Here is a 26365-nt window from a genome sequence, read left to right as displayed (position 1 = left end):
GCAGGACCGCCCCCTGGACTAAGGCCCGGAGGAGGCTGGCGCCGGGCGGGGGGCGGGGTGAGGGGGCTCCCTGGGGAGGGAGGGGCCTTGGGGCGGTGACGTCGCCGAAAGTCGGGTCGCAGCGCGGCCCCGTGGAGGTCGTGAGCCCTCCCCCCGAGGGCGTGGCGAGGCCGGGCCATATAGGCCGGCGCTGGCCTCCGACGGGCGAGCTTGTGGGGTGGCGACAGGTAGGGTAGGACGCGTCGTCCCCGTGTCCTCGCTCGTGGGCCTCCCGGAGGCCGAGCCGCCGCTCCGGTGACTATCATGTGGGCACTGGAGAGGCGGGGACCGCCGCCCTTGACCCGGCCTTGGGCGCTGCCCACCCTACTGTTGGCTCTGGCGGCACACGGGGCGGCGGCGGCGGCGGCGGCGACGGCGACGGCGGGCGCGCTCACCTACCCGTGGCGGGACGCGGAGACCCGGGAGTGGCTGGTGTGCGGCCAGTGCCCCCCGGGCACCTTCGTGCAGCGGCCGTGCCGGCGGGACGCCCCCACGACGTGCGGCGCGTGCCCTCCGCGCCACTACACGCAGTTCTGGAACTACCTGGAGCGCTGCCGCTACTGCAACGTCATCTGCGGGGAACGCGAGGAGGAGGCGCGGCCCTGCGACGCCACCCACAACCGCGCCTGCCGCTGCCGCCCCGGCTTCTTCGCCCACGCGGGCTTCTGCCTGGAGCACGCGCCCTGCCCGCCCGGCGCGGGCGTGACTGTCCCCGGTGCGCGGCCGGGCTGGCGGGCGGCGGCCTGGGACTTCAGCCACCGGTGAGGACCGCACCCCCTGGCTCCCCCTGACCCCTTCCTCCCCATCTCGTCCCCAGGCACCCCCAGCCAGAACACGCAATGCCAGCCGTGTCCCCCGGGCACCTTCTCGGCCAGCAGCTCGAGCTCGGAACAGTGCCAGCCCCACCGCAACTGCACGGCCCTGGGCCTCGTCCTCAACGTGCCCGGCTCGGCCTCCCACGACGCCCTGTGCACTAGCTGCGCCGGCTTCCCACTCGGCACCCCGGAGCCAGGGGGGCCAGGTGAGCAGGGGAGGGGGCGCGTGAGTCAGAGGAGGTCAGCCTGTGTCCCTGTTGTCCCCAGGCCAGAGTCCAGCCCTGAGGTATGCAGCGTTTATCCAGCCTCTGGGAGGGTCCTCCAGAAACTTACCTGGGGAGTCCCCTGCGGTGGTGGCGTGGCACCAGTGCCTCCGCAGGCCACGCCAGCCACCCCCCCCCCCCAACCCCCCTTGGGAAACGGACTCCCAGGGAGTTTAAACCGCATCTCCCTTCCCACCCCTGCACGCTCTCTGACCTTTTCTTCCGCCTCTGCACTGGACCTGTTAGCGGGCAGGGATTTCTCCCTTGTCGGGTGTCCCTCCCCTCCACACCCAGAGCACACGGAGGCCTCTACCACTGGGTCCTGACCACCCCCCCCCACCCCCCCCCCACCCCCCCGCTGCAGGAGCCGAGGAGTGTGAGCGCGCTGTCATTGACTTCGTGGCTTTCCAGGACTGGTCCTTCAAGAAGCTCCTGCGGCTGTGGCAGGCGCTCAGGGGCCCAGAAGCACAAGGCCCAGTGCCACCCAGGGAGGGTCGCAACGGCCTGCAGCCGAAGCTGAGGCAGCAGCTCCTGGAGCTCCGTGAGGCACAGGCTGGGGCGCTGGCTGTGCGGCTGCTGCGGGCCCTGCGCGAAGCCCGGCTGCCTGGGCTGGAGCGCAGTGTCCGCACACGCTTCTGGGCACGCTGAGCACCCCGCCCCCTATTTATTCTGTTCCCAAGCTGGGGCTCCCACATGGGCATCACACTAAAAGTGACTTACTAAAGTAAGCTCAACCGACCGGGGTCCCATTACAGTAACAAAGTTTATTTTTTATAAAGCCGTTATAAACCGAATCGTATGAAACTTTGTGCCATGTCTACTGGGTGCTGGCGGGCACGTCTGGTGGGGAAACAAACACCTGCATGGGCTTTCTAGCATCCCATGCTTCCTCTGGCTGCTGGTCACCCCAGGTGGGATAGACCCTCGGTGGGAAGGACTGTCAGAGAGGGCCAGCGGGTGGCAGGTGCATCCCTTCTGGCTGTGGGCACAGTGGAGATCCCTGAGGCTCGTCCCATGACCCCAAGTCATGCTTTGTGCGTAGGACAGCTGGGGGGGGGGGGGGGGGAGTGTCGTGAGGGTCCTACCCAGTCTAGGGGCTCTTGCTGTGGAATAGGACCCAGCTTGGATTGGCCAACACTAACCTGGGCTGCCAAGAGACCCTTCCCCCTCACCCTGCCCCTCCACTTGAGCTCCACCCAGTCCCTGCAGGCAGGGAATTTCCCCACAGGGGACCAGCCAAGGACCTCCCCTAGGCCGGGTGCATCCCATGTGCTTTCTGGGAAACACGGCTTTTCCCCACAGGAAGGCTCAGATGAGGGCTGGAGTGCTCCAGAACAACCTGGCCGACTCCCAGCCCTTCCCGTGAGCCCTGGAGCCTGGCGCCTGATCCCCATGATAGGTCCCAAGCGGGGGGGGGGGGGGGGGGGGGGGGGGGACCCCACAGCCTATGACTCCCCCATGAGTCACCTCACCTGCATTCCCACCCCCAGCCCTGACTCAGCCTTTCTCAGTAGGCCCTCCAAGGCTGCCACCTCGGAGGGAGGGTAGTCTAGCAGGGTCAGGGTTCTGGCTCTGGCACTCCCACGGAAGCAGGAACAGGCCCTGGGTCCAGCCTGGGAGCCCTTCGTGCTGTGGTCACTGTGCCCAGACAGTTGGGAACCCACCACCCAGTCCTGGGGTTCTGGAGGGACAACAGACAGCAGCGACTCAGACTGCCATTTTCTGGCATACTCCACCCAGTGCTGGCCAATCAGCCTCCTGCCCAGGGCTAGGCCCACTGGGTCTTGCCAGCTCCCACAGGGGCCACGTGGTAAGGGTCCCAAGGACCAGCCTCACCCGGAGGGATAGTTTCCAGGCACAGACCCGGAAATGGGTTTTTAGCCCGTCCCCAGAGCTGACGGGGACCCCACCCCTCACCTCCAACTGGGAATCAAGGCCCATCCCACAACTGGACTGGGCTCCACAGGAACCTAGCTGGCCTTCGGAACACCCATGCTGGTGTGCCCCCCACAACGGCGACTGGCTGTCCTGCGCCAGCGGCAGACACGCTTAGAGGGAACACCCACTCCCTCCCTGACTGGACTGGAGACCAGCGGAAGAGGACACGGGGCCTCCCAGGCAGATCTCCCCCACCCTGTTCTGAGGCATCAGAACCCAGGGCCCCGCTGGCCTCCAGCAAAGTGGACCAGGTCTCCCTCCTCCCTCAAGACGACACCAGCCACCAACCCATCTCCAGGCCCAGAGGGGACGGAGACTGAGGACAGACACACTTGCCCCACCAGCTTCCTCCATGGGTGAACGGCACAGAGCAGCTCTGGAGCATCTCGTTTCCAGACAGGTGCCCCTCCGCCCCCTGGGCCAGGCAGGCCACACTGCTGGGGTGGCGGCTCCAAAGGGCCAGGCGGCCCGCCAACACCAGCAGGCTTGGCAGGGGTCTTGTGGGGGTCCCCTGGTGGCACCCAGCCTGGCCCTGCTGCCCCGATTCCCCTCAGCAGAAGCCTCTGCATGCCCACACTTTTACGGACACAGGGAAACGCTTGTCTTAAAGAGAAAACAAAGCAACTGAAAAAAACCAAGAGCAAAGCAAACCCGACCCCCAGGCCTGGTGGCTCAGAGCTGGCAGGAGCGCTCCTCGGGCACTCAGGGGTGAGCCGTGGGCACCAGCAGGCACCAGCCATGCCTACGTGATGTCCCTCTGCCGCGGCGGCCGGTGCACGTTCCGCACGACGCACTTCACCATCCACTCGATGCCCTCGCGCACCCCTTTGCTGTGGAGACAGTAAGCATGAGGTGGGGCCAGCCCGGCCTCCAGCCCACGGCAGGGAGAGCCCCACTCACCCAGTGAGGGCCGAGCAGGCCTGGGTCAGGCAGTCGCGCCTGCCAATCTTGGAGGTGCAATCACTGAACGCAGTCTTGATGTCGGGGATCGAGAGGCAAGTCTGGGGGAAGGCGAGGCTGTGAGGGGCCAGGTCGCAGGCGCTGCAGATGTCCTGCTCCTGGGGCAGGACGTGGTCTTGGTGGGGAGGGGCTGGGCTCAGGGCTTCTCTGCCCAGGAGAGGCCCTGCAGCGAGCAGTCTCAGGAGGAGCAGGTGGCACGGAAGGGCTGCAGGAAAGGGACCGCAGGCGGAGGGAAGCCATCTCCGACGCACCCTGACCCTAGAGCGCCTCTGCTGCAGAATCAGGACACTGCCCTGCAAAGCCCTCTCCACACAGACTGCCACTGAGCATCCCCTGGCCGGCTGAGGCGATCCCAAGGGCAGCAGACAGGCCAAGATCAGAGCTGACTCTCACCCTGGGACGCCTCTGCGTTTCATGTCCAGCCACGCCAGTGGCAGAGGAATACTGCCCGCCCACCTGCCTGTGCAGAGAAGGTGCCCCGCACCTCGAGAGGCCCAGGTGCACCTAGAGCACACCTGGCCTGGGAGGTCCAGGACAGGCACCCTGTCCCAGCTGTCAGTGGGACGTGCTTCTGCTGGGGACTGCCCTGTGGGCATGCTGTAGTGAGCTCACCTCAACGTCCTGCTTGTTGGCCAGCACCAGGATGGGGACACCGTCCAGTGCCTCACTCGTGACCATCTTCTCTGGGGTGGGCAGAAAGGGGGCGGTGAGCACCCTTTATCTATCTGCCTGTGGCTGCCGGGGCCCACCCACACCCACCCCTCCACACACGTGAGCTCTCTCTTGGCCACAGCCCTACCTGACCTGGTGTGGGCCCCATCTCCCACCAGGGCCAGCTCCAGGCACCTGGGGTGGGCAGACTGGACCTGACCATTTCCCCAGCCCCAAGCCGGGCTGTACCCACCGAACGCTCGCTTGGACTCGGACAGCCTCTCCTCATCTGTGGAGTCGATGACATAGATGACACCGTGGCACTCCGCGTAGTACTGGGGAGGGGCAGAAAGGGGGTGCTGGGCCACAGGCACTTGGCCACCCCAGGGCCAGCCGCCAACTGGAAGGCCCTTCTGAGGTGCCTTTGGGGGGCAGAAGGTAGGGCAGAGCAAGGCGGCCCTGGAGGCCTTTGGGAACAGCTTGCTGACCTCGGGCAACACTGTCATTTCCCAGGTACCGTGCCCCCAAACCCCACTTCACCATCTGCTCCTGAAAGCCGCCCACAATCGTCGGTCTGATGGTGGCTGGTGGGGAGGGGGTGGGGGAAGGATAGGGTGTCCCCATGCAGCCCTGGAAGTGGAGGAAGGATGCTAGCCAGATCACGTGCCAGTGTGGACAGCAAGCCGATGGCCATACTGCTCGGCAGCCACGCAACAGCCACCACCAAAGGGAGGGAGGGGCGGCGCCGAGGACCAGACCAGCAGCACTGAGCTCTGCAGGCCGGACTGGGGCAGGAGGCAGTTAGCCCAGGCACGCACACAGCAGCGGCATCAGAGCCCAGGCCTGGGGAAGTGTCACGCAGCAAAGGGAATCTCGACAGATGGACAAAACGGGGCGCGTGGGGGCGGGCCCTTGGAGTGCGGGGCACGGGTGACGCGGCCACACGTTTGGTAAGCCCACATTCTGCCTAATCGAAAAATACAACCCGGAAGCATCCACGTCTGGCAATCAGACAGCAGCATCTCTGCCACTTTGCCCCCAGCTGTCACTAGAGCCCGGAGGCCGGGGACACCCGCACGTTACACGCAACAGGACGCCAAGTGCCAGTTCGCGGTCCACGAGCCGACGACCCCACAGATGCGCAGGCCTGACAGCTCCGGGGAATTCTCGGGGTGTAACGAGGGCAAGCTGAAAGTGCCCGCCCCAGCACGAGACAGGCTTCAGCATCCACGCTCGCTACAGGAAGCCCGACACGCGTGGCCGTCTGGATCCCGCAGCCCACAAATCACACAGAAGCAGGAACCTCTGTAGCGTACGTGCTAGGTGGTGTGAGGGCTGCGGGCCCGGTCTTGCTGCTGGGAGCTGGGAGCTGGCGGGCCCCGCGGCAGAGGTCTCCGTGGCAGGAAGGGGTACCGCACGGGGTTCACAGCCAGCCCGGGGAATCCCCTCACAGCCCTCGGGGCGTACGACCTGGCCTGGCAGACGGGTGTAAGGCGATGGCCGGCGGCACCGGGAGCAACGGAGCTGGGCACTGGGGGCTGAGCAGGGGTAGGACTGGGGGCACGGAGGGCTGCCTCCGCCCCACGGCACCCTGATGGCAGCGTCACCCGTGGCCGCACGACGGAGAGCTTTCGGGTGTGGCCTGGAGGGAGGGAAGCTGGAAGGGCCCCGGTGGCAGGCACGGGCGGTCCGCCAGTCTTGTTTGGGTGCAGCCCGAGGCTGGTACGTGGACGGACCCAGGGACGAAACGATGGCCACCCCAACACGGCGCCAAGGTGTCAGACTGTGTGGGGGACCAGGCCCCGGGACAAGTGTCTAGGAAGCGGCGGGGGTGGCAGGAGCTCTACTTCCCATCCATCCTGGTGACCCACACGGGATCCTGCTGCCCATCCTCACAGCTCTGGGCCCTATAGGGTTGGGGGTGTGGTCACCACCAAGGCTCCCCGTTCCCTAGGGCCCAGCCAGAGACCCGCTAAGTCACAAACCCCGGTTGTCTCCTGGGCATGTTGGACAACTCGCGTTCAGGGGCCAGCAGAGACCCCACGCTGGCGGGGAGGATGGACACTATCAGCGGGAGGCAGGGCACCCGCTCCACAGGGAGGCCGGAAAGCTCACGAAGAACCTAGTAGGGTCAGCGACCAGGGGCGTAGACTCTTGTGACGAGCCACACCGTCGGCAGGAGCAGTAGCTGGAGTGGGGGACGCTGCCAGCGCAGAGCCTCCTCTCTCTCTTCCCGCCTGGCAGAGCTACGCCCACCCCAGGGCATGAGTGCTAAGCGGTGCGCGGTGGGCCGTGGTCCAGGAGCCCAGGGGCAGGCAGCGCACCCAGCGGATGAGCCCGTGGGTTCCTGTGGCACCTACTTTGACCCACCAAGAGCCACCTTACCAAGTCACAGCTGCCCCAAGCAGCCCATGTGGTGACCCACGAGGCCGTATGAGTCCCAGTCGGCTTGGCCTGACGTGGGAGGGCTGTGAGGAAGGAATTCTCCTGCCGGGCTCCCTGCCGGCCCGGCCACCTGAGCTGGCCCTTCCCCTCCCCAGACCCGCATTAGCCCAGCTCCCATCTCAGGTGCTGGCCCTCAACACGCATCCTATGCCCCAACATCTGTCTCAGCGTCTGCTCCTGAGACCCTGGCCTGCGACACAGTGTCAGGAATACGGGTCTTGGTTCAGAAGACCAGGCCCGGCTTCACTCTGCTTCAGTGACCTTAAACAGCCAGAGAACCTGTTGGTGACCTTCCGGCCACGGGACGGAAGCTGGCCTCCTGGAGGGAAGCCGGAACAGAGGAGACACTTTAGAGGAAAGCCAGGAAAAGATGACCGGGTACCAGGACCTAGACGCTAGTTCTAAAGACACAGATGACTAACGAGAGTGCAGATGAGCGTGTCCGTGCCCCTGGAACTGGGGCAGGCACATCTGTGCCCCTCGCATTGGCTGCACCAAATCCACTGTACCAATCCACCAGGAGGGGGCCGCCTAAGGGAGAGGCTAGGTCTGTCCTGCTCGCTGCTGGACCCCAGTGCCTGGCACAGGGCGAGCTGAAGACAGACCTTGGGGCTGGGGTGTGTGGGAAAAGCAGCACGGCACCGGGGCCCTGGAAACACCCCAAAACCTCAGCAAGAAAAAAGGCAGCTGTTAAAGGCCTGTGAAAACATCCTCCCCTAATGGGGAAGAGGCCACCACAGAGACCAGGTCCCAAGCTACAACTGAGGGAAAGGGCCCGAGCAGGGGGACTCAGCCCTAGCGGTGAAGCGGAGTGTCCTGCTGTCATCGTACCTCCCCCACACCTGTTTCCTGGCCAGCTTTCGTCTTGTCCTGTGGTAGCAGCAACATCTCCAGGTCAAAGGGAATCAAGTACATCCTTGCTCTTGGGGGAAGGACTCGGGAGCTGGGATAGGATGGCGGGGGGGGGGGGGGGGGGGAAGCCCGGGGAACAAAGTGGGTGACAAAGCTACCAACAACAAAGAAAAAAGGGGAGTCTGAGGCCTTACGAGGAAAGGAAGCGGCCAAGGGGTGTCACTGGGGGAGAAACGGCCTGAGGACAGGCAGCGCGTGGCCAAGGACCCTACACAGCGTTTATCTTACCTTGTCCCACAGAGACTGCAGCTCTTCCTGGCCCCCCAAGTCCCAGAACATGAGGCGAGCCTTTCCCACGTCCACAGTGCCGACTGGGGAGAGAAGAAGACGGATGAGGCTGCGTGTCCTGGGTCCCTGACGTGCCGCCTGCCAGCTCCAGGAGAGGAACGAGCCACTCTGGTGCTCCCCCCACCATCCGCCCAGTGTGAACTGGGATAAAAGCTTCACATGGCCCTGCCCATCTGCCTGCTGGCCTGCGGACATCACAGCATCCTCAGGGGTCTGCCTCACAAACCCACAGCCCTGAGGGACCCCCTTACTGTTCAGACCCACGGTGGTAGTGATTTTGGATAGGCTCATCCCCTTGTAGTTCTTGTTAAACCGGGTTTTTGACTGCTCCAAGAACGTCTGACAAGAGAAACAGACAGCAGGTAAGGACTGGGATCCTTTTCGGTCTATTTCCCAAACATCCCTTCTTGGGACTTTTCCTTGAGAACAAAGCAGAACAGAACAGTGTTTTTGTTTCTAAAGCAGCTGGAGAGGACTCTGGGCAGTAAACACGCAGCTCCAGGTAGACCACCACAAGGACCACGGAGGGGGTGGTGACAGAGGGACGGGCACACACCGTCTTGCCGGCATTGTCCAGGCCCAGGATCAGGATGCAGTACTCGTCCTTCTGGAACATGTACTTGTACAGGCCCGACAGCAGCGTGTACATCCTGCCCTGGGCACCCGGAGAGACGCGTCACACGGGGCGAGCGGGGGCCGGGCCCGACCCCTCCCCTTCCGTGCACGGCCGCCGCACTCGCCAAGTCCGGCGCCCCCTCCCGTGGCGGCCTCCCTCCCCCCTCCCCACGCCGCCCGCCTGCTCTCCGCCGCCTCCCTCCCCCTCCCCGGCACTCGGTCCTCAGAAGACAGGTCCGGTCCCGGTCTGCGTCCCGGCGGTGACGTCAGGCTCCCCCGAGCCCTAGGACGCCCCGCCCCCGGTCTGGGCCACCTCGGAGGCGGCGCGCTGCCGGGCAGCCAGCAGGTGCGGGCCTGCCCTCCAGAAGTGGCGGCCGCGCGGGGATGGCGGGGCGGCGGCGGCCCCCGAGAGGCCGCACGGCCGGCAGGTGGCGCGGAACGACCGCAGCGGGGGAGGCCGCCCGGGCCCCACGCCCCCGACCTCCGCCGCGCAGCTCCGACACCGGGTCTCGGGCTCGCGGGCCGGCCGACACGCCGACCGTGAGTCCCCGCCGCGCCCTCGGGCCCGGGCGGGCGGCAACCAGCCCCGCGGCCTACCTCGCGCCCGTCCGGGCCGCGGAACCGCCGCGCGCCTGACCCCGCAGACCCGCGCTGACCCCGCGCTGACCTCGCGCGGCGCCCGACGGGAGGCAGGCCGGCGGCTCGGGGAGGGCGGAGCCGTCCCGGCGGCCCCCGCGCGCCTCATCCCGGCGGTCTCCGCGCCAGGCACTTCCGGCGGCGGCGGCGGCTTTCGGGAGGAAGTGCCGGTGGGCTGCGAGGGCGGAAGCGGTGCGCTGGCCGCTCTAGCCGGTGAGGCCCGCGGGGTCTCTATGGCTGCGGCCGGGAAGCCCGCGCGGAGGCGGAGGGGCCCCGCCCGGGCGAGGGGGCGCGATCTGGGGCGACGGGGCCGGGGCCGGAGGTGACAGGGCGAGCGGAGGCGGGCTGGGGCCGGGGAGGCCGCGGGGGCGGGGTGGGGGGGGGGGGAAAGGGGTGACCTGGGGGGCGGGGCCGGGGAGCGCCGGGCGCGGAGGGAGGGGAGCCGAGGCCGCGGGGCCAGCGGCTTTTCTCCTCGGAGCTGATGGCCTTGCCGGCCCTTTTTCTCGTCCCCCAAACGGGAGGGAGAATAGGCTGCGGTGAGGACTGCGGAGTGCAGCTGTCGGCGCAGGGCGCGGCGTCGGCCCCGCAGGGGTAGCCCGGCAATAAGGGCGGCAGGTCCGGGACCCCTCGGCTTGTGTTCCTCGCAGCTCTGAGGCCCCGAGGACGCGCCCCTGCCTTCGTTCCGTCCAGGATGGACGAGGAGAGCCTGCAGACCGCCCTGCGGACCTATGACGCCCAGCTGCAGCAGGTGGAGCTGGCTCTGGGAGCCGGCCTGGATCCCTCGGAGCTGGCCGACCTGCGCCAGCTGCAGGGGGACCTGAAGGAGCTGATCGAGCTCACCGAGGCCAGCCTGGTGTCCGTCAGGAAGAGCAAGCTGCTGGCCACGTTGGACGGAGAGCACCCAGCCCGGGCCGATGCCGAGTACCTGGCTTTCCAGGAGGCCGTTGCTGAGGGGGCGCAGGGGTCTGTAGCCCCCAGGGCAGAGCTGGAGACGGCTCCTGAAGGGGAGGCCAGGCCGGAACCCAGCAGGCCTGGGCAGGAGGAGGAAGAGGGAGAGGACGAGGAGGAGGAAGAGTGGAGTGGGAGGAAGGTGAACGCCCCCTACTACAGCTCCTGGGGCACCCTGGAGTACCACAACGCCATGATTGTGGGCGCAGAGGAGGCGGACGACGGCTCGGCGGGCGTGCGGGTCCTTTATCTCTACCCCACTCACAAGTCCCTGAAGCCCTGCCCGTTCTTCTTGGAGGGCAAGTGCCGCTTCCAGGAGAACTGCAGGTAAAGCTTTTGCATCTGGGGGCCCACGGAGTGGGGGAGGAGGGGCACAGGGTCACAGTGGGTCCTCTGCCCGCAGGGTGCTGACAGAGAGAGGGCTTTGGGGGCCGGCGGATCCTCACAGCCGTGTCCTCGTTTACGTGCCCCCTGGATTTCCGTGGGCAGATGGGGAAGTGTGGCAGGGCTTACCTTGCAAAGAACGGCCCCCCACCCGCCGCTGGTTTTGTTCAGAGCGAAGCCCGCTGCAGTACAGGTCCCCGCCAGCGCCCCGGCTCCGCCACCCAGCCTCCTGGGTGGCCGGCGTTTGCCAGTCTGCTTCAGCGCTTTTCCCCGTGCTGTGTGGCTTTCTCTGGCTTGTCTCACAGCGGATTCTAGAAGCTACTAGTTTTTTCACCTATGAACACTTAAGGGTGTACCCCAACAAGGTTATCAGTCACGTTTTGTTTATGTTGAAATTTCCGTGGCTGGCGGAACGACGTCTTCTGTTTCTTAAGTGTGTAACTTTGCCTTTGCTCCTTTTTACTTTGTCTTTGGAAGGAACATCCGCTGAAATCTTCCGCAGGTAATTTTCTTTTTTAGTCAGTAGTGCGGAGACACCGTTCCTAGGTCTCCGGTTGGCGTCTTTCCTCGTAGACTGCCGCTGGGCCCGTAGCGTTCTCTGGCACATTTTTCCTTCTTTTTTTCTCTAAGTTTTACTAAAGCGTAGCTTATGTACGGAAGGGCGCATCCACCGTAGGTGTGCCCGATGAGCGTGCGCGGAGTGGACACACCCACGTGCTGGGGAGCAAGTGGGTCAAGGAGCAGAGCATTAAGTCCTCTGACCTCTCTGCCGTTAGTCCCTCTGGGGCCCCTCCACGCCCCTGGCGACGCACCCGGGCGCTGCTTCCTCTGGGCCAGGCCCTGGTCCCAGACTTCCGCGTGCGTGAACTCATCCGTACAGCAGCCCTGCGAGGTGGGCCCTGCAATGGCCGAGGTTGCCGGGCTCGGGGAGGTGGCGCGGGAGCCTGCGCCGGGGGACAGGCCAGCTCTGAGATGGCCCCTAGGTGCCGTACCTTCCCAAGCTGCTGCTGCGTTAGCTTTAGGCCTAACGCGTCCCGCAACAGCGCTCGCCTCCACCTAGGAGCAATCAGCTATTTTCTCGCGTTTCCTTTGCGTTTTTAAAAGTGATATAAAATAGGTAAAGTTGAAGCACCCTTCGACTCCCCACTCTGTTACTGCCCCCTCCCCACCTCAGGGGGCTGTCATCCTCACAACTCCATTGTGTTTCTGGTGTGTGTTCTTCACAGATGCGAGCGTATATGCGAAGGCTGCGTATTTGTGCTGTTTTTTTTTCTTTTAATGTTTAATACACGTGTGTTTAACGTTTATTTTGGGAAGAGAGAAGGAGACACAGAACCCGAAGCAGGCTCCAGGCTCTGCACTGACAGCACAGAGCCCGTCGAGGGGCTCAAACCCACGAACCGTGAGCTTATGACCTGAGCCGAAGTCAGAGGCTTGACCCACTGAGCCCCCCAGGCACCCCATATTTGTGCTGTTTTTAAAACAGGTGTATCACACGGTGTGGTTCATTTTGTAATTGGCTTTGCTCACTAGGCACGTTTGTGAGCGGCATCTATATTGGTGTTTACAGAGGTGTCTGGTAACTGCTATTTTTTCTTGTGAAACGCTACATTTTATTTATTCTGTTTCCTTTGGGGTGTTTTCCAGTTTTTATTTATACAAACAACTGGCTGTGAACATCTCAGTGTCTTCTCTGTTCCTGCTGAGAATTTCCCCAGGACGTGACGTCGCCGGTGTGCAGAGTACATGCAGTTTCTGGTCCCAGGTGTCCTAGTCCTTGTCTTTAGTCTTCTCTATAACCACCGGTGGGAACATCACGTGACTTGCAGATTCCTGCCGGCTGAAAGCTGGGAAAAGGGTATCATGATTGGATTTGTATCTTCTAGATGCTAGTGAGGTGGAGTAGCTTTTGATACGTTGGTTGTAACTTAGTCTGTACGTTTCGATCTCCTCTGTAAAACGGAAAGGAGAACTGGTTTTCACAGTGGTTCGGAGAATGAAAGACGTCAATGTGTGCAAAGAATCTAAGATAGCACGTCACACGTTGTAAGTTCAGAGTGGGTATAAACTTTCATCTTGCCGCAAAATAAAATCAGACGTGGGAAGTAAATTCATAGCCTGGGGATTACTGTAGCCCCCTGGCCGTCACCACTCAGTGAGAACTGCCGCCACCCCCGAGGCCCCTCCGTGCACCTCAAACCAGACATGGCCTGCTCTCTCCTACAGAAATCCCCACGCTTCCAGACTTTTATTACAATCGCCTCTCTGTGTTCCTTAGGGCTCATCACCCAAGTGTAACTGTTTTGTAAGTGCCCTAATGTAGTCTCGCTCACTAAGCTGCTGTGTCTGAATCTGGCCGTCCACACCTTTCTGCCTGCCTTTCCTGGCCTCACAGTCGATTGAGGGAGTGGGCCCTCGGCCCCGTCACTGAACACCCCTGGTGGGGTCCAGCACGTCCCTCTGCGAGCGGGCAGCCGCAGCCGGGGACCATACGCAGGCTCACACTCTTCGGCAAGACAGCGTGTACGGTTCTTTCATCAGGAGCTACTTGCTGCCTCATTTGGTGACATTCGCAGTGATCGATCCCTTGGTGATAAGTGCCTAATCCACTGATCTGGTGGGGATTGCAAAGCAGACATCTTTCAGTCCCTTTGCATTTATTACCTTTAAAGAGGCTTTCCGTCATCTGTGGTTTGGCTACCCAGTGTTAACAGTTCACATAGGAAATGCAGGACAAATGCTGGATTTTCCTGTTTGCTTGCTTGCTTGCTTGCTTTTTCTGTCTTTCTTTCTTTTTTCTTTCCTCTTTCTCTTTCTTTCTTTCTCTTTCTTTTTCTTTCTTTTTCTTTCTTTCTTTCTTTCTTTCTTTCTATAGTGTATTTGAAACCAAGTTAGTAACATAATAGTGTATTAATGGTTTCAAGAGTAGAATTTAGTGATTTATCATTTACGTACAACACCCAGTGCTCACCCCAACAAGTGTCCTCTTTTTTTTTTTAATTTTTCTTAATGTTTATTTATTTTTGAGAGAAAGAGAGACAGAGCACAAGCAGGGGAAGGGCAGAGAGAGAGGGAGACACAGAATCTGAAGCGGGTTCCAGGCTGCGAGCTGTCACCACAGAGCCCAGCAAGGGGCTTTAACCCACAAACCGTGAGATCATGACCTGAGCCGAAGTCGGACGCTTAACTGATTGAACCACCCAGGCATCTCCAGCAAGTGTCCTTCCTCCTTAATGCCCATCACCCCCTTTAGCCCATCACCCCCCCCCACCTCCCAGCCAGCAACCCTCAGTTTGTTCTCTGTATTTAAGAGTCTCTTATGGCTTGCTTCCTGCTGTTTTTATCTTATTTTTCCTTCCCTTCCCTATGTTTATGTGTTGTGTTTCTTAAATTCCACCTATAAGTGAAATTGTATGATATTGGTCTTCTCTGATTTATATTGCTTAGCACAACATGTTGTAGTTCCATCCACGTTGTTGCAAGTGGCAAGATTTCATTCTTTTTCATCGCTGAGTAATGTTCCATTGGGTGTATATATACATATACCACATCGTCTTTATCCGTTCACCAGTCTGTGGACATTTGGGCTCTTTCCCTACTTTGGCTATTGTCAGTAGTGCTGCTATAAACATTGGGGTGCATGTGCCCCTTCGAATCAGCATCCTGTATCCTTTGGATAAATTCCTAGTAGTGTAATTGCTGGGTCATAGGGTAGTTCTGTTTAGTTATTTGAGGAACCTCCATCTTGTTTTCCAGAGTGGCTGCACGAGCTTGCATTGCCACCAACAACGCAAAAGAGATCCTCTTTCTCTGCATCCTCACCAACATCTGTTGTTGCCTGAGTTGTTAACGTTAGTCATTCTGACAGGGGTGAGGGGGTATCTCATGGCGGTTTTGATTTGTATTTCCCTGGTGATGAATATGTTGAGCATCTTTTCGTGTGTCTGTTGGTCATCTGGATGTCTTCTTTGGAGAAGCGTCTATTCATGTCTTTGCCCATTTCTCCAATGGATTATTTGTTTTCTGGGTGTTGGGTTTGATGAGTTCTTTATGGATTTTGGATACCAGCCCTTTATCTGATATGTCGTTTGCAAATATCTTCTCCCATTCTGTCGGTTGCCATTTAGTTTTGCTGATTGTTTCCTTCCCTGTGCAGAAGCTTTTTATCTTGATGAGGTCCCGGTAGTTCATTTTTGCTTTTGTTTCCCTTGCCTCCGGAGACGTGTTGAGTAAGGAGTTGCTGCGGCCAGAGTCAAAGAGGTTTTTTTCCTGCTTTCTCCTCGAGGATTTTGATGGCTTCCTGTCTTACATTGACGTCTTTCATCCATTTTGAGTTTATTTTTGTGTGTGGTGTAAGAAAGTGGTCCAGGTTCATTCTTCTGCATGTCGCTGTCCAGTTTTCCCGGCACCAGTTGCTGAAGAGACTGTCTTTATTCCATTGGATATTCTTTCCTGCTTTGCCAAAGATTAGTTGGCCATATGTTTGTGGGTCCATTTCTGGGTTCTCTATTCTGTTCCTGTTTTCTTTACATAGTTTCCAAGATAACGAGTTGGTTTTCTTTCACGGTGAGAAAGTAATGAATTAGGTTTAAAAAAAATATTTCCAGGGGCGTCTGGGCGGCTCAGTTGGTTGAGCATCTGACTTGGTTTCAGCTCAGGTCATGATCTCACAGTTTTGTGGGTTCAAGCCCCACATCAGGTTCTACACTGGCATCCCAGAGCCTGCTTGGGATTCTCTGTCTCCTTTCTCTCTGCCCCTGCCCCATTTGCACTGTCCCTGTCTCTCTCAAAATAAATAAACTTAAAAAGATGCTTTTAAAATATATCCAGTATCTTTATGGACTCATGGATTTCAATATATTTGACAAATTTCAATCTCTTGAGATTCTGATCCTTATGGAGATTCAGGCTGTCCCATGTGGAATCAATGACGTCTCCAAGAAGCCCTGGCTTTGTTTTTTTCTTTTCCTTTTCTCTTCTTTTCTTTTTCTTTTTCTTTTCTTTTCTTTTTTTTTTTTGAGAGAGAGAGAGAGAGGGCGCAAGTGATCGAGGGGCAGAGAGAGAAGTGGGGCTCACCCGGGGCTCACGTTTTACACGAAGCAGGGCTTGTGTTCACCCAAAGTGGGGCTCGAGCTCACCCGACGTGGGGCTGAAACTCATGAACCATGAGATCATGACCTGAGCTGAAGTCGGATGCTTAACCGACTGAGCCACCCAGGTGCCCAGCCCTGGTTTCCTTTAATGGGAGATGGTTTTGCAAGACAGTGCAAGCACTGGGATACTCTTTGTTACTGGGCAGTCATTGTCCTGGGTCTTTTCAGTACACAGAGCTAAGAAGTCTAGGTGGACGTGTGCGTCTGCGTGTATAAGCATGTGTGCACACGCCATGAACCTATTTTTTAAGGACAGAATACCTTGTGAATTCATACTCCTCTTTCCAATTCAGATCAGGACTGTGGCATTTTTACTTAATCTTCTCTGGACCACATCTTTATTTCCTTCTCTGGTTCTCAAGGGCATGGCGGACCCTAGATGTCCCATCCGGACTTCTTGGTTTCATCTTGTCTTACACACGTGACACTGAGAGTCACAACAGCCTCTCTTTGGTAGGATGACTGACGACTACCTCGTGTGGTCCTACAGTGTCCGACCACACAGTGTCCCGTGCCATCATCTTCCTCTTACACTCAGCCGTAGTTCTAGAAAGAATTGCGTGTTTCATGCTCACCAGCGTCCCACATGTTGGTGTCTTTCTAGTCAGTTTGGTTGTCTGAGGCTCATTTTCTATTAGATTCCTCAGGACGGGCTCACGGGAATAATACTCCCAGAGATCTGGCACAATGATAAATTTTTGTTTGTGTCTTTTAGTCTTTTTTTTTTTTTAATTTTTTTTAATGTTTTTATTTATTTTTGAAGGAGACAGAGACAGAGCATGAGCTGGGGAGGAGCAGAGAGAGAGGGAGACATAGAACCTGAAGCAGGCTCCAGGCTCTGAGCCGTCAGCACAGACCTGACCCGGGGCTCGAACTCACGAAACTGTGAGATCATGACCTGAGCCGAAGTCAGACGCTTAACCGACTGAGCCACCCAGGCGCCCCTGTGTCTTTTAGTCTTGAAGATGAGTTTCGTTGGATGTGAAATGCTCAGCTTGCACAACTTCCTTTGAATGTCTTAAATATGTTACTCTGTTTTCTTGTTACATGAGATATTGTTGAAAAGCTTAATAGTGATCTGACTTTATTTCCTTTATAAGTCACATGCTCTAATAGTGTAAGGTAAGGGTCCAATTTCATTTTTTTGTATGTGGATGTCGCTTTTCCAGCGCTATTTGTGGAAAAGACTGGTCTTTCCCCATTGAGTGGTCATGACCCACTTGTTGAAAATCCATTGATTATGCACGTGAGGGGTTACTTCTGAGCTCTGTCTCCTGTTTCATCCATCTGTACGTCTGTGTTTAGGACAGCGCTACCTTGTTGTGATTGAGCTTTGAAATCAGAAAGTGGTAGTTCTCCAACATTTGCTCTGTTTTTCGGGATTCTTTTGGGTATCGAAGATCCTTCGCAATTACATGTGAATTTTAGTATGTGTTTATTTTTAACTTTATTTGTGAAAGAACATGCGTGTGTGTGTGTGCAAGCAGGGGAGGAGCAGAGGGAGAGAGAGAGAGAATCTTATGCAGGCTCCGTGCTCAGTGCACGTTCCATCCCCAGACCCCGGGATCATGACCTGTGCCAAAATCCAGGGTCAGACGTTCAACCGACTGAACCACCCAAGCGCCTCTAAGGCTTCATTCGCATCCAGCACAGAGCCCGACACAGGGCTTGAACTTGACCTTGAGATCAAGTCCCTGAGCTGAGATCAAAAGTCAGATGCTTAACCTACTGAGCCACCCAGGCGCCCCCGTATGAATTTTAAAATCAGCTGGTCTGTTTCTGCATAAAAGACCATTGGGATTTTCATAGGGATGTATGGAAACCGCGGATCAGTTTGGGGACTGTTGCCATCCTGACGGTTTTAAGTCTTCTGACCATGAACATGGGATGTCTTTCTATTTATGTAAGTTTTCTTTTATTTCAACAGTATTGTATAGTTTTCAGGTTTTGGTCAAATTTATTTCAGAGTACTTTGTTCATTTTGATGATATTATAAATGAAACACTTCCATTTTTTTTTAATTAAAAAAAATTTTTTTAAGTTTTACTTATTTAAGTAATCTCTACACCCAACGTGGGGCTAAAACGAATGACCCCGAGATCCAGAGTCACATGCTCTTCTGATTGAGCCCAGCAGGTACCCCTATTAATTTCATTTTTATTATTTTTGTGTGTGTGTGAAAGAGCACTCACACACGAGTTGGGGAGGAGCAGAGAGACAGAGAGAGAGAGAGAGAGAGAGAGAGAGAGGGGAATGAATCTTAAGCAGGCTCCACACTCAGCACAGAACCCAGTGACTGTGAGATCATGACCTGAACCAAAATTGAGAGTCGGCTGCTTAACCGACTAAGCTACCCAGGCGCCCCAGATTTCGTTTTTAGATTGCTCATTGCTAGTGTGTTAAAATACAACTGATTTTTGTGTTGATCTTGTATCCTGTGATATTGCTGAATTCATTTATTAGCCCTAATAGGACTTTCTATGGATTAGTTAGGATTTTCCTCTTTAATTTAAAGGTTTTTTTTTTTTTTTAAGTTTATATATTTGTTTTTGAGAGGGAGGGAGGGAGGGAGGGTCAGAGAGGAGGGAGAGAGTCCCAAGCAGACTCCACGCCATCAGCACAGAGCCCAGCTCAGGGCTTGAACTCACAAATTGTGATATCATGACCTGAGCTGAAATCAAGAGTCAGATGCTTAACCAACTGAGCCACGCAGGCTCATCCCCTATTTAGGATTTTCTATACAGATATTCCCCCACTTTTCAAAAGTTCATGTTACACCACTTTTATGAAAAGTCTACATTAGTAACTTTCAGCATATTGTCATCGTTGGACCCAAAATAAGTCTCTTATAGATAGCATAGAATTTGATGACTCTTTTTACCCATTTTTCCAGTTTTGCCTTTGAATTAGAGTTTACCTCACTTACATTTAAAGTGGTTACTGACGGGTGGCTGGGTAGCTCTGTTGGTTGAACAGTTGACTCTGGATTTCGGTTCAGGTCATGATCTCGTGTGGTTCGTGGGTTCGAGCCCCGCATCGGGCTCTGTGTTGACAGCTCAGAGCTTGGAGCCTACTTCAGGTTCTGTGTCTCCCTCTCTCTCTGCCCCTCCCCCACTCATGCTTTGTCTCTCTCTCTCTCCATCAAAAATAAATAAATAAGGGGCACCTGGGTGGCTCAGTCAGTTGACCGTCCAGCTTTGGCTCAGGTCATGATCTCACAGTTTGTGGGTTTGAGCCCCACATCGGGCTCTGTGCTGACAGCTTAGAGCCTGGAGCCTGCTTTGAATTCTTGTCTTCCTCTGTCTGCTCCTCCCCCACTCATGCTCTGTCTCTCTCTCTCTCCTTCAAAAATAAATAAAAACATTAAAAATTTTTTAAAAAAATAAATAAATAAGCATTTTAAAAATTACAAAAAATTATTTTAGAAATTAAAAATAAGTAAAGTGGTTACTGATAGGCAAAGACATCTCGGTCATTTTGTTCTTTGTTTTCTTCTTTTTTTGTTTTTAGAGATTTTATTTTTAACCAATCTCTACACCCAACGTGGGGCTCAAACTCCCTACCCTGAGATCAAGAGTCACACATCCCTCTGATTGAGTCAGCCCGTCACCTCCTTCTGTGTTTGCTGTAGGCCTTCTTTCTGCCGTTTGCTTCTCAGTGCCTCCGTTCCTGCTTTCTTCAGCAACACCGGCTTGTACGTTTACCTACGTAGTGGCCTGTGTCAGCGTTCGCATGGCTTGAGTTACCGTCTAGTGTCCTTTTGCTTTGGCCTGAGGGACCCACACGGGCACCCCTTGTGGGGCAGGTCTGTTAGCAGCAAACTCCCTCAGCTTTTGTTTATATGGGAATGTCTTAATTTCTCTTTTGAAGGATAGTTTTGCCAGAGGTAGAATTTTGGTTGACAGGTGGTGGTTTTTTTTTCTTTCAGGACTTTAAATCTGTCATCCCGCTGCCTCTTGGCCTCCATTGCTTCTGATGAGAAATTGGCAGTTAGCCTTCCTAAAGATCCCTTGTACGTGAGGAGTGCCTTCTCTTTTGCCGTTTTCAGGATTTTTTCTTTGTCTTTGGGTTTAAGGAACCATAGCTCCAACGGGCTTTTAGTAATGTGGTGAGATGTGAGGGAGGGAAGCAGTCTGCGGTCCTCCAACCAGATCCCGGTGCCTCTGGATCACGACCCTCACCCCCCACCCCCGTCAGGTGGGGCAGGGTGGCCAGGCTGGGCTGGATTTGGGCGTTTCCCTGACCTGCTGTGCGGTTAGGCTCTGGTTCGCCAGTCTCCCCTGAGGACGGGCCTTGTTAGGAAGAGCCAGTGCTCTGAGGTTTTCAGAATATGCCCCCTTCCCCTCCCTCTGCTGGGGCACAAGACGAGTTTTCTCCAGTCTTCACCCGAGTAAAAGCCACAAACTCTGGAGGCTTCAACTCAGACTTGTCCACACCCAGCCACAGTGAAGGTCGTCTTTCTACTTCCGGGTCCTGCCGTGGTGACTGCTGGCGGGTCACTGGTCTGCCGAGTGGTGATTCTCCTCATTCACCTTTTGGCCTCCAGTTTGGCTGAGCAGTTTGCCGCGTGACCTCCCCTCTCTTGCGGATCTAAGAAGAGTTCTTGAATTTTGGTTTGTTCGGCCTTTCACCTTTGGTTGGAGCAAAGGGGCAACTCCCCAGCTCCTGACGTGCAGACCGGAAGCCAGGGGTGTCTGGTCCGATGAGGGTTTCATTTCGGCTGTTGACTTCCCAGCTCTGCAGATTCTCCTTCCTCCCTTTTACACACTTTGCGTTTACGTTTCAAGAATCAGTTTCCTGAATCACCTTCATACGTTTCTAGTTCTTGGAACATACGCTATCTGTGTTGAGGTCTTTGCCGCATTCAGCACTTGGGCCCACTCGGGTTCTCTTACCTGCTTTTGTTCCTAACTGTGGGTCACACCTTGCTGTTTGTTTGAGTGTCACGCAAGTTTTATTGAAAACTGTTCTTTTCGGGTAATACGTTGTAGCAACTCTGGACTCTGAATCGTCTTCCTCAGTATTTTGTTTCATTTTAGTATGTTTTGTGGGCCCCGTTACAGAGTCCGTACCCCTCATAGGGTGCAGCCTCTGATACCGCTACTCAGATCTCTTAATATGTGTTTCCTTTTTAGCTTGGCTCTTTGGGAGTCGCTGCTGTGTCTGCATAGCTTAGTGGCCAGCCAGTGATTCGGGCAGAAGTTATTCTCCAACACTCTTGCCAAGGAGGCTTCTCCCCCTGAGTCAGTCAACTTATGTGGGCTGGGGTGGGGGGCACATCCATAGTTCAGCCAGCCCCCAGTCTCTGTCTGTTTTCACTTAGCCGTGGCGTCTCTTGGAGCCCCCGATACGCACACATCGTTTCCAAGAGAATCGGGGATGCTCGCGGGTGGAGCCCTTCTGTGGTTCTTTCGTGTTCAGCGTCTCTACATCCCTGGTAAATACCTCCCTGTGACACACCAGTGCCTGCTCCACCCGGGCTCCCAGCACGAGCCATCGGTGTTCTCTGCTGGTGTTCGGGGCCCTGGGTCTCTGCCCCTGTCGCGCTTCCGCCCCCGGGGCAAGCAAGAGGCAGCCCCCACGGCGAAGGCACAGGCGCTCCCTGCTCTCTTTCCGCCCCAAAGTTGGGCGTTTCCTCAACTATGACGACTTATCCGCTTGTCATCTGTTTCGTTTCATTTCCAGAGCTCTGAAGCTGTGAGTTTTGACAATGTCGCAGAGGTTTAGCCTTGTTTTTCTATACTTGGCCACGGCTGGAACCAGAAGCTTCCTCATAGTTCTACATGCTTGTTTTCAGGTTCAAGTGTTATGTATTCTGGAATGTATTCCTGTGAATGTCGTGATGTAGGAGATTGAGTTGGGTTTTTTATGTGGGAAGCCAATTTCTAATCTTTTCCTTATGAAACCAGCCATCCCTCCTTTGATGCCTTGTGTGTGGCTCTTTGCCCGTCACACAGAAAGCTGTGTGCACGGTGCTCTTTTCCATTCCATCCATCAGCTTGACCATTCTTCTCTTAGTTTTAAGTTCACATTTGTGGATATGCCAGTCACTACTCCCTGAGGTTAGAAATTTAGGTCATTTCCAGGGCACCTGGGTGGCTCAGTCAGTTGAACATCTGACTCTTGATTTTGCCCCGGGTCATGATCTCAGGGTCGTGGGCTCCGTGTTGGACCTGCTTAGGATTCTCTCCCTCTGCCCCTCTCCCCCGCTGGCATGCTCTCTATCTCTAAAATAAAAACTTAAAAAAAAAAATGTAGGTTATTTCCAAGTCTTTTGTATTTGGTTAACATCTTTTGGGGCACATCGTTGCATACTTTCATTATTATTTTTCTAGAATCATTTCCTAGAACCACTTTCCCAGGTTAAGGAGTGTACCGAATTTTCAGGCTTCTGTTATCACCGGAGAGTCCTGCAGAAAAGTGTAATTGGTGGTGTCCGTGGGTGTGTGTGTGTGCGTGCGTGCGTGTGTGTTGAAGTGGGTATTTAGTTGGATTCAGTGGGGTTTGCTAACACGCTGCGTCCTTCTCGGTTGAGGAAGGGTTTTCAAGCGGAGTCACTACTGCAGTACGTTCGGGGCCCAGCCTTGCAGCTGCACTCGGTCATTGGCAGTGTCCTGAGGGCCTGAGGACGGTCCAGGACGAGAAGGAGCTGCCTGGAATCCCGCAGGGCGGTGTCTGCGGCCATCTTTGCCCACCCCTTCCTTGCCGTTCCCTCTGTCACTGCCGATTCCTGCCCGGAAGGACTGCCCTGTGTCACCGAGTAAATGCCAGTCCTTGATTGCTTTTGTAGGGTTACAACTGTTTCCTCTTTGAAATGCCGGCACAGTAGAGTGGATGTGTGGTTGTCTTTCATGCCTTTATTTGGCAGAGTTGAAGCTTGTAGTCCTTTGTCCCCACGGTTCTTCCTCTCTCCCCCTCCTCCTCCTCCTCCTCCTCCTCCTCCTCCTCCTCCTCTCTTCCCCTCCCCTCTTCCCCTCCGCTCCCTCTCTCGGTTTTGGTTTTAATCTCACTGGTTCGCTGATAACTAAAGGTCAGGACATCACTGTCGCAAGTGGGTTCTCCTACGGGGTTTGGGAAGGACTCCGTCCTGTGAGCTCGCTCACACAAACACACCTGCCTTGATCATCTGCTCATGCCGGGGGCCTCCTGTCTGGTGGGGTTCACACCGCTGTCTGCCCGCCACGTAGTCACTGTAGCCCAGAGAGCTGGAGCGTAGCGTGAGACATCTTGTCCTCGGAGCGGCGAGACCCACACCGAGACCGAGAGTGTGCGTGCGTGTGTACACGCACATAACGTGTCTGTACTTACGTACAGGGGTACGTGTGTGCGTGCCTATGTGTGTGCATGTGCGCACATGCGAGCAGATGTTTATGTGCCTGTGTGTGCGTGTGCATGGATACGTGTGTCTGTTTGTCCCCCGTCTCTCCCGCCCTTCAGGCTGCGGCCCGGACTGTGGACATGGCCCTGGGTTCACTCGCCCCTGCTGTGCCCTGAGCCCCTGCCCCCTGTGGTTCTCTTGGCAGGTTCTCCCATGGGCAGGTGGTCTCTGTCGATGAGCTGCGCCCCTTCCAGGACCCGGACCTGAGCTCTCTACAGACTGGCTCTGCGTGTCTGGCCAAGCAGCAGGATGGCCTTTGGTACCCAGCCCGGATAACTGGTGAGGCTGCGTTTCCGGGAAGGCCCTGTCCGTGCTTCACGTGTGATCATTCCTGTAGGACCACTCCTTTGGTTAGGCATCAGGACCCTGTTCCGTGCCCAGAGGAGCAAGACCACCCTTGACCTTGGCCCCACCTTCCTTCCAACTTCCAGGGTGGTTCCTACCACCTGTTGAGGCCACTGATCTGGCCTGTCTTCGTCCCCTGCCTCCAGATGTGGATAGCGGCTACTACACAGTCAAGTTTGACTCACTGCTGCTGAAGGAGGCCGTGGTGGAGGGGGACAGCATCCTGCCCCCACTGCGCACAGATCCCACAGGGTCCTCGGACTCAGACAGCGGCGATGCGGACGACCCCAGCTATGCCAGAGGTACGGCAGCCGTCCCCGAAGCCAGGAAGGTGGGGCGTGGGGAGGCAGTGGCGGCAGCAGCCCGAGAGGCTTCCGGCTGGCGGGGACCGTGAGCATCCCGCCAGAGGGCTGGAGAGAGTGACCACAGTGAGGCGGGCTGTGTTCAGGGGCCTGCGTGCAGTCGTGCTGCGGAGGCATGGAAACCCACCCTGGGAGGTGGGGGGAAATGTGACCACGTGCGAGGTCTTGACTTCAAGGAGTGCACGTGACCACTACAGGTCCACACCCTGCAAACCAAAGCTGTGGCTGCTGGGCACGTGGGGTGTGGGAAAGGACCCGTGGGGCGTGGGGGTGTGGGAAGGAGTGGCTCCTTCCGCTAGGGTCCCCACACGGGCCGGATGTCCGCGTGTCCAGGCAGCCGGCAGGCAGGAGAGTTTCAGAAGGGCACCCGGCGGGGCCATCCCGCCCTCCCGAGGGGTCTAGTCAGGATGTAGGGGGGAGGCGTTCCAGCGGGATCTGTTCTGTGAGTTGGTGGGTTCGGAAAGCCCGTGTCCACGGTAGCGGAGGGGAGGACTGAGCCGTGAAGTAGGCGATGACTTTTTACGAGGGGACGAGGGGAGCTCCCTGCTCCAGAAGGTGGGTCGGGGGAGGGCCCGTGTGCCGAGGAGCTGCCGTGTGACCTGTGGGGGGAGGGCTGGAGCAGATGGGGCCAGAGTCTGCCGTGCCTCCTGCCTCAGATTCACGGGCCAACGATAGGCCTGGGCGACCAGCGGAGAGCCCGAGGTGCAGGGGATCACGGCCCCGACCCAGAGCTGAGCTCGGGGGCTGACGCTGGCTGCAGCCCAGGTGCTCCGTGGGCAGTGGGGCCCAGTCGTCGCCCTGTTTCCCGCAGTGGTGGAACCCAGTGCTGCCGACCACGGGACCTGCAGCTCTGCTTTCGCCGGCTGGGAGGTGCACACACGGGGCATTGGCTCCAGACTCCTTGCCAAGATGGGCTACGAGTTTGGCAAGGGTGAGTATGTGCTTCACTGGGGCGGCGGGTGTCACAGCGCAGCTCAGGGGTCCCGCAGCAGTAGCGCTAGCCCTGTGTGCCCCCAGGTTTGGGCCGACATGCAGAGGGCCGGGTAGAGCCCATCCATGCCGTGGTGCTGCCTCGGGGGAAGTCGCTGGACCAGTGCGCAGAGATTCTGCACAAGAGGACGAAGGGCAGCAAGGCTGGCATCCAGAGGCCCCCGAAATGCCCGCGGAGAGGGGTTGGACGCCCTCCCCCTCGTAGCGTGTTTGACTTTCTGAACGAGAAGCTACAGAGCCGGGCCCCTGCGACCCTGGAGGCGGGGGTGGCCTCCCCAGGGAGGAGGGGCAGTAAGGAAACGTACCACGCCAGCAAGAGTGCCAAGCGGGCCCTGAGCCTGCGGCTCTTCCAGACTGAGAAGAAGATCGAGCAAGCCCAGCGGGACATCCGGGGCATCCAGAAGGCCCTTGCCCGAAACACCGGCCGGTACGTGTGGGGCCAAAGTCAGGGCAGAGGGCCGCCCCAGGGTGGGGATGCCTTCGGCCCACAGCTCATACGCAGGAGCCTGCTCTGACCCGAGGGTGGTGGCTGTCTGAGGAGGGTCTGGATGACGGGAGGAGGACGGGCAGTGGCCACGGTGCTGTGGGGGCTCGGTGGCCGTGGCCCAGCAGCCCATCCTGAATGGCAGGCTCCTCTCTAGGCACAGTGTGACGGCAGCCCAGCTGCAGGAGAGGCTGGCGGGAGCCCAGCGGGAGCTGGGGCAGCTCCAGGCCCAGGAGGCAGGCCTGCAGCTCGAGCAGAGGAAAGCAGACACCCACAAGAAGATGACGGAGTTCTAGAAACCCCAGGCACACACAGCGGACAGAGCTCAGGGACCCCAGCTCCTGGCTGCCTTCTGGAAGACCAGCCGTCACCCAGCAACCGGATGCCGCTGGGAGAGGGGCCGGCCTGCTCTCAGGCCAGCCCCCACAGTTAGCCTTCTCGCTGGCCTAGGGCACGTGGACGCTGCTGAATGGAGACGGCCCTGCAGGGCTCACTTCTGGACACTTGCCTGCCCGTTGGGCCCACCTGCCAGTGTCTTAGGGAGTCTCTTTAGCAAGGACATTAAAGTGTTGTGTTGTGGTGTCTTTCAGGCTTGTGAGGTTTTTGGGGATAAAGGGATCTCTGCACAGGGCCGTGGGTCCGGGCTAGGGGGTCCTGAGTGAGGCTGTTGCCCCCTGTCCAGAGGCAGAGGGCCCAGAGGGCTGGCATTCTCTTCGTTCTCTGGGATGGGATTCTGCCAGCTGGTCTGAGGGGGGTCAG

The 26365-nt window shown here is 57.4% G+C and overlaps 3 protein-coding genes across 7 annotated transcripts; 2 read left to right on the top strand and 1 right to left on the bottom strand.

Annotated features, from left to right (window-relative positions):
• Nucleotides 1-134: 134 nt before the first annotated feature.
• On the top strand, nucleotides 135-1911 carry TNFRSF6B (TNF receptor superfamily member 6b). Its single transcript, XM_042979908.1, has 3 exons — nucleotides 135-754; nucleotides 857-1060; nucleotides 1482-1911. Exons 1-3 carry the CDS (start codon nucleotides 304-306, stop codon nucleotides 1763-1765), a joined length of 939 nt encoding a protein of 312 aa, XP_042835842.1. The 5' UTR covers nucleotides 135-303; the 3' UTR covers nucleotides 1766-1911.
• Nucleotides 1862-9616, bottom strand: ARFRP1 (ADP ribosylation factor related protein 1). Of its 4 annotated transcripts, none has more exons than XM_042979910.1 (9): nucleotides 9524-9610; nucleotides 8868-8961; nucleotides 8563-8650; nucleotides 8252-8334; nucleotides 7943-7981; nucleotides 4920-5001; nucleotides 4628-4698; nucleotides 3956-4056; nucleotides 1862-3885 (listed from the first exon to the last, which is right to left on the bottom strand). In XM_042979910.1, the coding sequence occupies exons 2-9, from the start codon at nucleotides 8958-8960 to the stop codon at nucleotides 3798-3800; spliced, it is 645 nt and encodes a 214-aa protein (XP_042835844.1). In that variant the 5' UTR covers nucleotide 8961; nucleotides 9524-9610; the 3' UTR covers nucleotides 1862-3797. The 4 variants fall into 4 exon arrangements, with proteins under 4 accessions (XP_042835844.1, XP_042835843.1, XP_042835845.1 ...); XM_042979909.1 differs by having other exon boundaries at nucleotides 8868-8966; nucleotides 9524-9607; XM_042979912.1 differs by having other exon boundaries at nucleotides 3794-3885; nucleotides 8576-8650; nucleotides 8868-8966; nucleotides 9524-9616.
• Nucleotides 9617-9694: 78 nt separating this feature from the next.
• On the top strand, nucleotides 9695-26195 carry ZGPAT (zinc finger CCCH-type and G-patch domain containing). 2 transcript variants are annotated; one of them, XM_042979907.1, is made up of 7 exons: nucleotides 9695-9775; nucleotides 10210-10837; nucleotides 23571-23704; nucleotides 23917-24072; nucleotides 24944-25063; nucleotides 25150-25549; nucleotides 25764-26195. In XM_042979907.1, the coding sequence occupies exons 2-7, from the start codon at nucleotides 10254-10256 to the stop codon at nucleotides 25900-25902; spliced, it is 1533 nt and encodes a 510-aa protein (XP_042835841.1). In that variant the 5' UTR covers nucleotides 9695-9775; nucleotides 10210-10253; the 3' UTR covers nucleotides 25903-26195. The 2 variants fall into 2 exon arrangements, with proteins under 2 accessions (XP_042835841.1, XP_042835840.1); XM_042979906.1 differs by lacking the exon at nucleotides 9695-9775 and adding an exon at nucleotides 9784-9884.
• Nucleotides 26196-26365: the final 170 nt, after the last annotated feature.

Source organism: Panthera tigris, chromosome A3, assembly GCF_018350195.1.
Source record: "Panthera tigris isolate Pti1 chromosome A3, P.tigris_Pti1_mat1.1, whole genome shotgun sequence".
NCBI lineage: Eukaryota > Metazoa > Chordata > Mammalia > Carnivora > Felidae > Panthera > Panthera tigris.
Note: the sequence above shows the minus strand (reverse complement) of the source record. Positions and strands in the feature narration are given on the sequence as shown.